The sequence below is a fragment of the Phaethon lepturus genome, unplaced genomic scaffold (genome assembly GCF_000687285.1).
Source record: "Phaethon lepturus isolate BGI_N335 unplaced genomic scaffold, ASM68728v1 scaffold43211, whole genome shotgun sequence".
In the NCBI taxonomy this organism is placed as follows: Eukaryota; Metazoa; Chordata; class Aves; order Phaethontiformes; family Phaethontidae; genus Phaethon; species Phaethon lepturus.
The window spans coordinates 25,695-39,198 of NW_010518167.1; the positions used below are offsets into that span (position 1 = coordinate 25,695).

The window sequence follows — 13,504 nt, forward strand, 5'->3', positions numbered from 1 at the left end:
GTGTTATCCCAGGAATAAGAGAGGGAAAACATAACAGCAGTCACCTGCCAGTTTTAATAGAGAGCTGTAATAAATAGCAGCTATATATTTTTTTTTTTCTTTAAGATCATCACTTCAGGGCTGCAGCTGTTTGGTTCTGCCATATTTAAAGAGCAAGAAAGGTATGCAGAGAAAAAATATTTGTAATCTTAACTCCTGCTGGTGTGCCAGTTCTCCACCTATTTCACAGACCTCTGGTACTGTCTGCCATATGTTGGTGAACCTATGAGCTTCTGTGGAGATGGGAAGCACAAACATATTTGGGTTACTCCCTGCCACCACGTAATGCTGCTAAACCAGCAGAGGTGACGCACCTCTGCGGATTCAGTATTGATTTTTTTTTTCATTTTAAATGCTTCTCCATCCATCAATGTCCAAGTAGGAATGTATCAAGGTCCTCATGGATTAAGCTTACTCTTGCTTTTCTGCTTATGTGCTACTAGAGCAACAAGAAAAAAAAAAAAAGCCCAGAGAAATATCGACAAATCAGTGCCTGGAACACAAAACACGGAAACAGCTTTTGTTTTCCTTTTGTAGTATTGCACTGACATTGAGAGGGGAAAAAGTCTAATCTGAATACTGCAGGATTTAAAATTACAAGTAAGCAACAGCAGTGAACACAGGAAAAAAATAAAAACTTTGTCATCTTTTACAAAGCGGGGGAAGTTATTGGAGGAGGGGAAAGGAAGGAAGGATGAAGTGCACCCACTTTCTTCTGCAGTGTCTGTTGCCTGATGAAAGGATAGAACAGTTTTTAACAGACATGTAGGACTCCCTACAGATGATAGTGGCTTGGCAGAAAGTTTCCACAATGCCACCTTTGCAATAAGGTGTGTGGTTTTGATCACCCCATTAAAAAGATGTTATTTCACTGGATAACAGCTGAGGTGATAGAGGATTTGGATGATAACCAGTGTTAATTGTGGGCAGCAAGTGCATCTTTAAGCAGCAAATCAAGTGGAAAATGCTCACTGCTGCTTGGCAGTTTAAACTGAGGAAAAAATTAGTGGAAGAGATTCTGGTACTAATGCTGGAATACAGCTTTATGTCATGGGATTTGCACTGATGTGTGTCTGGATGAAATAAAATTTTACCTACAGAGGAACTGGCCAATTTGCAACTCAGATGATCAGAACACAGCATAATATTGTCTCAGAACAAGCCAACCTGCCAGCTTCTTCCTAGCAGAGCTGAAATTAAAGTATCTAAAGCCAAATCTGTTTAAGTAAATCAAATGTCTGTAGAGGCCTCTGATAATATAAAAGCTATTGTAAGATATATTAATAGTTAATATTTACAGCTGAGCGAAAGACATGAAGAAGAACCCTTCAGGCTTCACTAAAATAAAGCATAGATTTTTAGAGAGGTTTCTTTAAATAAGGCTGCAGAGTTCCTCCTTAAAGCATCAGAGGCCACTCATAGCTTCAGCACAAAAGCTTATCAGACACTCCTCAGTAACGTGGCCTCTAGTGGGAAATTAAGTTTCCACAGAATCAACCTTTTATGCAAGAAAAAATTAATTTTGCCCAAAGCATTCAGGTTTCCTTTGGGAAAATCAAAACAGACTATTTCCTTCACTACATGGGCTTGACCCAAATCAAACATTTCAGTTTATTTTTTAACTGAACAAGAATATTTTATTTCAACTCAGTTCAACTCGAAACTGCCTCTGGGCTTGCTGTTATGGTGGATAGAAATTGTCCAGGAGAATAAGGGAATAAGACAATTTGCATCTCAGACAGTTAGCTGGCTCATAAGAAAACATTTCTAATTCAACAATATTAAAATGTTACATTTAGATCAACAAGACTGAAGCAAAATGTTTGGAAGTTCTTCAGAACTTTTCCTCTCATAAAAAAATTTTGATGTAGGAAAAGAAATGTTTAAGTAGTCAAAATTGCACAGGAGAAAAAAAAAATTCTGACTCTAATTTCCAGCCAGCTCATCATTACATCAGTTTTATGCCACAACAATTCCATTGAGCTCCAATGGAATCACTGGAATCATATCGACCTAAAAAGGGGTCGCAGGTGCAATGTTACTATCTCAGTGCACAGGTTAATGCAGATAAAAGATGTGCCTTAAGGTGCTCCAGATTCTCTCTCACATTTACCTTCTTGTTGGGACTGTAAGTATGCGGAGGAACCTGCAGAGGCTGAAAGAATAACGTGTGGTTAGAAAGGAGGACACCCTACAAATCACTTTCCAAAACTCGTGAATGAATGAGACAATCAGGCTTTTAAAACCAAACAACAACTTCAGCTGGGATTGAACAGAGACTGAAACTAGCATCTGCTTGTGGGATAGACATGAAAGTTTTAAGAGTTTCAGTTATTTTTATGTATATATGATATGTATTTTCTTATTACAGATTGCTTAGTATATTACACTTAGAAACTATAGTTCAGCTGGGTTATTCCACCTTCCCCTAACATTCAGTTTTCATTCAAAAGCTGTCCAGACCAAACCCATACAGACAGCCAGTTTCACAGCAGAGACCCCCACAAGAACACACCAGTTACTCACCACAGGTTTTCAGTCATCCCGACCTGTGGCCCACGGGAGGACACAGGGTGCTGGTGCCGCAACACCCAGCTTGCTCAGGATCATCACCTGTGGACAGCAAGGTTGAGGGATGCTGGTCCTGTGTGGATTTTGGAAAGGTCGTGTCAACCTGTTCTCACCTCACTGCAATGGCATGGGTCAAGAGGGTCAAGAGATCCGGAATGAGCTTGACTATGGAGCATGCATCGAAACGAGAGCAGCGTTGTTTAGTTATTAGTTCCGGTTTGTAATAGCTAGGCTCTGATTCATGTCTTGAGACACCACAGTATTAACTGCTCCAACAGCCCCTGGTAAATGTAAACAGACATACCAAACAGTAGTAGTCTCGACCACAACACAAATTATTCACATTCCACTTGCCTCACTCTTAGATGTCAGAGTGAATGATTAACCTCTGCAGTTTATACATTTACTGATTACACAAGCCACTCAAATATCAAGGAGGGCAATGGTGAACTCTGAAACCTGGGATTTTTATACCTGAAATAATCCTGAGAACACCAAATTTGAGCTATGTAAACTAGGTTTTTCACTTCTCCTCTTTCAGATGAAATTGTTGAAAAGCAGCATTTCTAGGGAGCAGTTATGTGCACCATGTCAAGCATAAAAGCCCAGTCCAAAAGGACAGATTAATGTCCTACAACATTTCCAAGTAGAGCTAGGGCACAGAGGAGAGACTCTCATGTATCTGATATGTTGGTGCCTTCCAGAAATTAAAAAGTAATATGTAGACTGTTCCAGTCCCAGCTATCCTTCTAAAGAATGTTTTATGTCTAATGCAGACCACATTATCACCATTTTAGGCTAAGATTTCACTTAATTTACATAGACTGGGACAGACTGCAGCTGTCCCTTTTTAGAGCAGACACACTGCCTGGGATTGCAGGTCACAGCGCGTGAGGCTCTGCTGCTACTGGAGTGCAAGCTTGCTTAAAAATGAAAGATCATGGGACCTACAGTTTTCCAGAGCTACTCACCTTTAGGAAGAGCAATATGGGCTGGCTTTAGACATGACTAACCATCTAGGAGTTGTACCTCACTGTTCTCTCAAGGCAGAGCACACACTCAGTTCTGCAAGAGGACGAGAGCATCTGTGGAAGCCCTGGTACCCTCCTTTCACTGGGTTCAGCACAGGAAGGCTGGACACTGTTTTGTTGTTTGATACTGTAATGATACTATATGGAAAGCAAGCCATTTTCAGGTGCTTGCCAGGAGGCGGGAGGGTGGGTTTTGCAGCCAAAAAAAATCCTGAGATAAATAATACAATATACTTGTGCTCAGTAGCGTATCCAATATACTTTGCCAGAAGACATCGTAAGAGCACGGATTTGACATACTGGGCTAGACAAAAGTGGTTTCTGACTCATCCACATTTCATGTACAAATCTAAAAAAGACATTTTACCTGCCTGTGCCTCACTTTCACGTATGTCAAATAGTTTTCGGGGGGGACAGAGTAGAGTTCAGAAAGCACTCGGACCTCGTAGTGATACGTCTACAGCTAAGACCAAAGGAAATGGTGCAGTGCCTATCTGAAGAGCTTATGACTGTACCTGCAAAGGTCTTGGGCAACGTTCAGCCTGTTTGCATTTACCTTTCATGTTCCTCATGTCCAGAGTAGAGCTATAGTCATTGGAGCAGAGGAAGGATAAAGTACCTGAGTGAAAGTCACGTCACTGCAGTGAAGGGGAGATGAAGCTACTCTGTAAGGAACAGGAAGATCCTTTAGACATCTGCTTCAGATCTACAGGGAGCAGTAGACATGAAAGCAGAATTCACAAGCCTTTTACACACAGCCTATTTCTTAACATATTCACTTGGGAAAGTAGAAAACCAGGTCTTAAACCTCCATCCCATCCTTGGAGTGGGACAAAGGTGCGCAGCTCTGCTTGATCAAACTGGGCTTTGCTGGCAGCTACAGCCTCTGACCGCACATTTTGGGTATTCACCTGAAAAAAAGTACCTCCCGCCCCTGACTTACATTAGAGTCATTAGAGCCCAGAAGGAGCTATCTAAGAAAATAAGCGGACACCTTGGTTCCTCACAAAGGATTATATGTTGCTCCAGCCAAGGGGTCTTGTGCCCCGTTTTGTAGCACAGTAGCCGTGTTCAACTGAAGTGGAACCCTACCTCTGCAGCAGATCTGCACTCCCGTGTCAAGGGTATCTTCAAGGGGACGGCTGCTGAACCCCCTGGAGCAATGGATGCCAAATTCACTTGGTGAACACAGTAACCCATTTGGTTATCATATTAAAGGAGCGAGGGAGAGTGCCTCTTCTGGCTCCCCGACAGGACTGCCAGGACTGAAACATTTCTTGCTAAACTCAGCATTATCAGCCTTTTTTAGCAACTTGTGTTGCCTGGTAGTCTTCTGGCCTCGCCTATAGGATTGGGAAATTTAAGTACTGGAATGACTCATTTCTAACTCCCATGTGGGCATCAGTAGAAGCTACTGCCTGGCTGCCTGGCTGCTCCATCCTGCCATGACGACTGTTAGTCTGGGCTCCAAAGGAACTTTGCCATGAAAGGCTTTCGGTAACAGTGCCTCAGTGATCTGGATGGGCTTTGGCAGGTGCTCTGAGACTTGCTTTGATAAGGTTTTGACCCCTGAAGAGATCAGCACATCACCTGAGCTGTAGCAACTCTCCATGTGTTTGCAGCCCCCCCCTCCATTTCATAGTATTTCAGGACAGGCAGGGGAGCAGCTCAGCTGAAATATTTGACAACCGTAAGTCTCCGAAAATCTGGGAGTAGGTTTTACCTTAGGTGGCAAATTGAAGAGTTGGCTACTTCTTCATGCGTGTCCGGGCAGCAGAAGTACGAGGCAGAAACGGTGGAAGGCTGTTTTGTTTCCCCCTCTGCTGTACACCCTTTTGCTCTCCTGAACTGCTTCATGTGGGACACTTGCTTGGGACAGGCTGCTGAGTTACAGCCACCTCCTGACAAATAAGCGTGACGTCAGAGTGACTTCAATTTTTTATAAATATCTATTGCCAATTTGATTAACGTGTCAGCACAGACCTGGAGTTAAAACTGAAGGGGACTGAATATTACTGCTTCCTTTTAAGGCTGGCATAATTTCCCCTCTACATGGGAAAAGCTTCACACTTACATTTTTCACTAGTATCTACCATCGTGAGCCTTAGAGATTTTGTCTCTTTTAAAGCCTGCATCCTCTAAAACGCTGTAATTGCATGCAGCTGTGTTTGCAAGCCATCCTCTGCAAATGGAGAGTGTGGATTGAAAAAGCACCTAAGCAGAGGACCTCTGAAATACACACTGCAAAAGCTGCCAGCTTACCAAGAAAACCCTCTTTGGTTTGCCCTCCCCTGCCGTTGCTACCTTGCAGTTTATGACATCCAGATAGTGGGAGGTCTGACAAACCGAACAAGGCAGCGAGCAAGAAATTCCATCCCTGTTGAAATCAGTAATTCCTCCGTGAGGGCAGCTTTTTCGTGTGTGTGCTTTCTTTTGTGTCACTTCGCGCAGGGCTCTGATATTATTATTACTTTAAATATAGCTTGCCCTGGGGCGGGGAAATGCACAAGGAAAGAGTCAGCAAGCAGCCTATCTCTCAGAAGAAAAGAGCAAGCCTTGCAGCACAGGAACTGGCTTCACTCAAGTATGCAGTTTAGAAGTCAAAAAACTATTCCAAATACCACCATTTTGGAGGAGGCTGAAGAAAAAGGACGCAAAACTGGCTAAACACAGTGAAGAATATGGTAAATCAGGGTACAAAGTGCACCTAACTGCCGTTTGAGAGGGGGCTCCGAAGTGCAATGTAAGTCTTCCTTAAATTGTGGGTTTTTTTATCATACTACCTAGTTGCTTAATTTCCATTTTGAAGCCAGGCTGGGCCGAAAGGTACAATTAGCTAGAAAATCAGCATGGGGCAGAATGTGTAATCTCTAATATGAGGCTGAAAATGATGCTGAAATACAACAGAAGTCAGAGACTATCAGCCATATTAAGGAAGATGAACTATAAATAAGTGCATATCTAATTATTTCAAGAGAAAGATGCTAGATGGAATCTTTAATCAACTTTCTTAATAAGGAAGCAAGAGCTCTGCTGGTTTGTATGGCAAGCTATTTTAATACTGCTGTGTTTAAAATTGTATGATTACAGTTACCAACAGCAATAAGATGTAGCTCCAGAGGGGAGTCCTAGTGGTTGCAAAAGTTTTTTTCTCTTTTATTTCTCCAACATTTTTGCTCTCTGAAGCCTCAAGTCCACATTCTCTATCCTACAGCTTGGTTTTGCTTTTCAGCTGGATTTTCAATGTATGCCAACCCTGGACTTCCTATGGAATTGAAAACAAAACATTTCAGCTTTCAGAGTAATTCTGGTATGTTTTTCTACATCACGGTAGTGGCAAAAATACAGTCGACAAAAGATTGTTCTCCCTCAACTTCTGGCATGGACAGCTGAGGAATATAAAGCCTGATGGTGACAAAGGGTGATAATTTCCTATTTTTCACTACTTATCTCACCAGTTTCGGACTTAGCAATGGATATTCTTTGTGATGAGGAGAGTTCTGTGAACCCAACTGCAAACTCCTTAATACAAATAAATCATGAGAGAAGACTCTACAGAAATGTTTATGGAGCTGGAGAGATTAATCTATCGCATCTCTTTAACTTGACTGTGGATTCTGAAAACCTAACCAATCTTTCGTGTGAAAGTAACATGAGCACACCGTGCTACCCTTCCCTGTTTCAGCATTCACAGAAAAACTGGCCAGCTTTGCTGACAGTGATAGTGATTGTTTTAACTATTGCTGGGAATATTCTTGTCATCATGGCTGTGTCGCTGGAGAAAAAACTACAGAATGCCACTAACTATTTTCTAATGTCACTTGCAATAGCTGATATGCTGCTGGGTTTCCTTGTCATGCCTGTGTCAATGTTAACCATACTGTACGGTGAGTATAAGCTGTGGAACCTACTGCATGTATTGGGAAGACTTAAACATTGCATGCATATGTTGTTGTTATTATTATTTCATTCTCTTACAACAAAAAACTGTAATCACTCCACACAAGTTGAAATATATGTAATTGGTTAATGGATGTAAGAATAGGTGAAGTACTTAAATCTCTTCCTACTTTATATTTCTATTTACAGGCATTTTAAACACAGTTCAGAACATTAGTTTATTACTCAGTTGCTGGATGAATTGTCTCAAAGTGTACTTGAAAACGTTTTGTTCTGTCTATTCTTTCAGCTTTTTCCCCTGGCTCATAATTTTCGATATTCCTAATGAGAATGTAAGGTCCTGCCAGTTACTTTGCTCTGCAAATATGCACAGAGGCACTAATGACTATCTTGAGATGCAAGTAGACAACCCCTTCAATATTTTTAATGAAGTAATACAAATATAAATAATTTTCTTAACACAAATACCCTGCTTAGACATCTACTTACCAGCAAATGCTGGAATAAATATTATAAGAGTTAAAAAAAGGATGGAAAATAATTCTGCCTAATTTTTAGTGACACACATGCAAAGCTATGATTTCTTAAGAGAAGTTATTTAAGAGTTAAGTGAATGATGACTCACAGTTCATACCTTTGTAGGTGATTAATAGCAGATCTTTCTTCTCATTTTCACCAAAATCACTTGCAGCACAGCTCACGTAGAAAAAAGCAGCAGCCTATGTGTTCAGTACCAATATTGTCAGCCTGTTGTATCCCTAAACTTCGAGAAATGAGTTTTCCAGTGCCACAACTGAATACAGTTCAAGGAGAAGCCAGACAATGTCAGGAGGAAAGTGAGGTTGTTTGCAAAGATTTCTGTTGCTTCACTATTTTGGGACTAAAGGTCCAAGCATGAGCCTGTGACTTAAGAGGGTTTTCATCCAGAAAACTGGAAGTTTATTTCCCAGTTGCAGTATTGCTACACAGACTGCCCTCAGTAGCATTTGCAACCTGTATGGGGCATCAGTGATGGCATAATGTTGTGATTTATTGTGTTTGTGGTGTTTCTCCCACACATGGAGAAAACGGCGTAGAACAGAGCCGCGGGAGCAGAAACTGTCCGATGCGCGAGATTAGCAAAACCCTTTAAAATCCTGCGTGATTCCCTGAGACATGCAACAGGGACTCCTGCTGGCCGGGCTCCGCTGCGAGGAAAGAGGCGCCCGAAATCCGCGGCTCGGAAGTGGTTCGGAGGTTGGGATGCGGGATTTCCTGCACGCAGCAGAGCCGCGACCCTCCCCGCGGGTGGGCGGCTGCGCCGCCCTCCTTGGCCACCGCTGGCGCGGAGGAGCAGCAGGGCACCCAAAGCCACGAGGGAGGGAGTGTGCAGGCTTTGCCTCCTCTCTCCCCGCTTTTTCCCTTGCAAGGTCAAGAAGGGGAGGTCTTTTCAGGGTAACTTGGGGTGAAAAATCATCTGGCGGTGCACGCAGGTGCCAGAAGAGCTGTCCTGGCATGGTGCACCATCAACCTCCAGGATGACCAGTGCAGAGGGAAACTTGCCCTTATGCAGGAGCGTTTGCTTAGCCTCAGCCACCCAGAGGAAGGCCAGGATGCAGCCAACATCAGCCACATCACCTGTGTAGACTGTCCTGAGCCCAAACTGGGGGTCTTTGCATCTGCCTCGCTCTGCCAGGGTTTCTCCAAGGCTGCAGAACAAGGGTGCTCCACCACCTGCCCTGCAGCCCTTTAAAGGGGAATTGTGACTGTTTTGCTCCAGAGAGAGATGATTTCCTTCTTGAGAGCTTTATGGCTACTGTGGACAATCCCTGTTCAAATGCCCTGGCCACACCAGCCACATATTTGCCCAGACTGCACCCTTTGGGCCAGGCAGGCTTCTCCATCTACCCAAAGGCATGAGCCTCCACTGGAAGAAAAAAGACATCCACCAAGGTGGACATGCCCACAGAACAGAAAATTCACAGAGTTGAACACCACCATTGGTTCCCACCCAAACATGCATTGCGTGCCAGATGCCTATTGCTCCTGCCTCAGAGACTTGCCCCATGCCTGCATGGAGAAGCTGTTGGGATTATTGGCAGATGCTGGGTGACTCCCTGCTGCAGTGGAAGGACCAGGCATTTTAGAGGGCTCCTGACCAGCCGAATGTTGACCTTAGACATGGCCTTGGCTGATGTGCTTCTGACAGGGCAGGATGGTGCACAGGGCCTTCTCAGCAACTGCCCGTGCCTATGGACTCTCCTCCTCCCCCTCCCTCTCCCCTCCCCTCCCTTCGCAGCATTTCCTTAGGCCTTCACTCAGAACATTTTCCCTGTACCTCCTGTTACCAACACGCAGCAGCCCAGCCATCCTGGCCAGCTTCACTTGTTTGCCTCCTCGCCTGAAAGGCCTTGTGAGAAAGCATTTCTCATCTCCTGGATACTATTAACTGGCTACATCAGGAAGGAAATCTTATCTCCTCTGCCTGACCTCCCTCTCAGCCTCTCAACCTGAAAATGCACAGATGCACAAGCAACACTTGCCTGTCCCTTGGATGGGACTCCCCAATATGAGCTCCTGGACTTCATGAGCTCACATTGACAACATGAAACACCTTGTAAAACTTTCCCTGCCTACCCACTCTTTAAATTGCAGCCATGTTTTGTTTTGTTTTGTTTTGTTTCCTCTTGGACGTGTGGAGGGGTGAATCGGACAGTGGCCAGAGCACAGCCCAAGGCAAAGCTGCCCTGCGTCATATGCCACATAAAATGTCCGAAGGCCTGCCTGGAGGATGTTATCTACACCCTTCCTAACTCTTATGGCACCTACAGTTGGCTCTGTACTTTCCCTGTAGTCTCCAAAGTAGCTTATCTGATGGATGCTGTTTTATCCCTGCCCCATCCGGGTTTAGAGCAAGGACAAGAGGCCTAGAGGGATATGACAAATGTGTTCCCAAAGGTCACCAAAGCAAGAGAACAGATGCATGTTGTCAAGTGTAAAAATACTTTATCGCTTTTCTCTGTGTAAACTGTCCTGGCCTGACAGAGAGATGCTGCTGGGAAGACGTTGCCCCTGAAAGCCAGCCCTCGTGGAACACACACTCCAGAGATTGGATCCCTCATTGGAAGACCAGAAAACAAGATAAAACATATCCATAAATGCTGTATGACTTGTCAGGGTCAGCTCATATTACAGCAGTCCAAGAGCACCAAGAAATAGGTCTCCCCAGTGCTTACTGAGACTAAGTTTAATTAGGCACAGACCTAGCTCCTCTGCCCCTCCTTCTGCTCCTGCTGTTGCAAATCTTGTGCATAGAGTATGAGCTTACACACCTTTCCGAAAACACCAAGCTGGAAGAGGCTACAAGCATTCAGAGGGACAGGATCAGAATCATCAACAATCATCTGGACCCCTGAAGAGAAAGTCTGAAATGAACAAATAACATTCCGTGGTGATAAAGATAGCAAACCAACTACTGCTGGGGAAATTTGTCCAGGCTTCAGGAATGCTGAACAAGATCTGTCTGTCAAAATTATCATAAGCTAAGCATGTGTCATTAGTATGATATTTTTATACAAAAGGCACTCATCATTCCAGGTTGTGCAAGTAAGGACATTCTCTGCAAGACGGATGAAGCAATCGTGTATTTCACTTAGCAGTCGGGAGGCCTTTACAAGAGTACTGAGTCCTGTTTTGGTCACCGAACGATAAGCAAGATGTGGATAAATTAAATAGCTTCCAGGGCAGAGAAACAATAAGCGCAAAAGTTTTAAAAGTATCATCTGTAAGTAAAAGATAAAGTAATTGGCTTTGCTTAGTCTGTAAGAGAAAAAGAAAAAACTAGGCAAGACATGATAGCCATCTTCCAATAGCTTCCAGAAAGGACAGCAATCAGTTATTCTTCATGGCTAGTGGAAAGAAAAGGGAAAAGGGGAGGCTTAATTTGCAGCAAAGAAGAGGTAGATTGGATATTGCTAAACACTAATGCATTTGCTTTGGATTGCTCTCTCTGGAGGAGCCTATCAATATTCATTGATACAGGGAATATCCTTATTTAACTATGTGGTAGGTACCTAAGGAGGTGAGATATATATCACTGCTATGCAACAAAATACCTTTCTTTCTTCAGCTGCCACAAAATCTAAAGTTTCAGTTTCAGAATTTAGGTAGCTTTGCATATCAGCAGGTGTTAATAATGCAGTCATTATGTAGATAAAAAGTCCTAAAACAAAACTGAGAACTTGCAGGTTTACAATGACAAAATTGCTTCTCTTTCCATAGATTTGCTGCCAGAAATGGTTAATTATAACATCAAGTATTAGCATTATGCAAATATAATTAAAAAGAAAAAAATATACACTGCTTGTAGCCTGGGAAAGAAGCAGAGTTATTCTCAAAAGTTACAGTTAGAAGGTTGCAAGCAAATAAAAAAGGTTTTTTAAAACAGTGTCAGGCAGCTTCTGTTGAAGGCATCACTTACTACCAGCCTCTACTAGAAGGATACATGCACTAAGACATATGTGTCACAACAAAAGATGTCAGTATGTCACATTCTTAGCTGATGACAACTTTCTCTTGTGCAGGATACACATGGCCTCTACCTACAAAGCTCTGTGCCATTTGGATCTACTTGGATGTGCTCTTCTCCACTGCCTCCATCATGCACCTCTGTGCCATCTCACTGGATCGCTATATTGCCATTCGAAATCCCATCCATCACAGCCAGTTTAACTCAAGAACTAAGGCTTTTGCAAAAATAATTGCTGTTTGGACCATATCAGTTGGTAAGTGAGTCCATATTTCAGTATGTAATTGCAGATTTCTAGCTTTTGAGAGGATTTGACATACATATTGCAGTCTAAAACTGTATTCTCTGCCTGCAATATTTTGTTTGACACAGTCTAAGAAATGCCATAATATAGTAATTATGCAATGGAAATCAACAATGACAATGGGAAATTGAGAAGAACTGAGCAGCACTGTCACTGAAAGGATACACATCAGTGATAGGACTACTGGGTTCAAGTTTGTTTTAAAGATGTGTTTATTTCCCATATTGATTATCCACCACTACCTAAACATTTGAAAAGAAAAAATTATCTCAAATGAAAAAAACATTTCCCTGTTTTATGTTTGGTCAGTCAGTTGTTCTCAACTTATTAGGGTAAGAGATGTTTCTTATGGGCAGATCTTTTCTGCCTTTCTTGGTGCGTAGGGTAGGGTATTTATGCATCCTATTTAGGAGGCATTAGATACTCTGTGTACACCATAAATGAGAGAAGTTTCCCCACAGTAGAGTTCAGAGTTGCAGCCTAAAATAGGTGACCTGAATGACTCCCTAGATGAATCTTTTCACTGGAAAAACCCACAGGCTCAAAACTAGGCATGGGAGTGTCACTCTTCCATTCCCATGGTGGTAGCACCCTCAGTCTAGAGCAGTTTCATGGCAAGGGAGGTAGAAAGAGCTCGGTGTCTGATGCCATCAGGGATTTCCTCACACACCTGGGGCAGTGGTGTTCAAACATGTTGAAAGCACAGCTTCCTTTCAGCTCACCTGGTTTTGTAGACCCGCTGAGCATTGGCAGCTCACTTACTCAGAAGCAGAAAAAATTCACTGTCTTGCCCTGGAAGAAATGAGTGTTGCCAGCAATCAAAGGTAATTAGCTGCTTCCCTGACTAATACAAATTATTGCAAGGGGTAACTGTAATCCATTACCATTCTTCCAAGGGGAAGGAAAGGAGATGATGCCTAATGCTGCTGCTTGCTGCCCTGAATTGTCTCCTGGCCTCCCTCTTGATCCTGGCCCAGAGTCTGAGAAAAAGTAGTCTAGGATTTTCATGACTTAAAATAGCTGTTTCTTCTGCTGTGCAGCAAGAAACAGTGGGAGCCCTCTCTCAGCAGGACGACAGTTCTGCATCCTCCAAGACCTGGTGAGCTTCAAGAGCATCCCGTATGGCTCTGGGGTGCATTCAGCCGATCAGAT

The 13,504-nt window shown here is 43.1% G+C and overlaps 1 protein-coding gene across 1 annotated transcript; it reads left to right on the forward strand.

The window, feature by feature from the left end:
• Positions 1 to 7,015: 7,015 nt before the first annotated feature.
• On the forward strand, positions 7,016 to 12,304 carry LOC104628121 (5-hydroxytryptamine receptor 2A-like; the record flags this gene model as incomplete). Its single annotated transcript, XM_010296607.1, has 2 exons — positions 7,016 to 7,528; positions 12,104 to 12,304. Coding segments are annotated over exons 1-2 (616 nt in total), but the record flags the coding sequence as incomplete, so codon positions are not given.
• Positions 12,305 to 13,504: the final 1,200 nt, after the last annotated feature.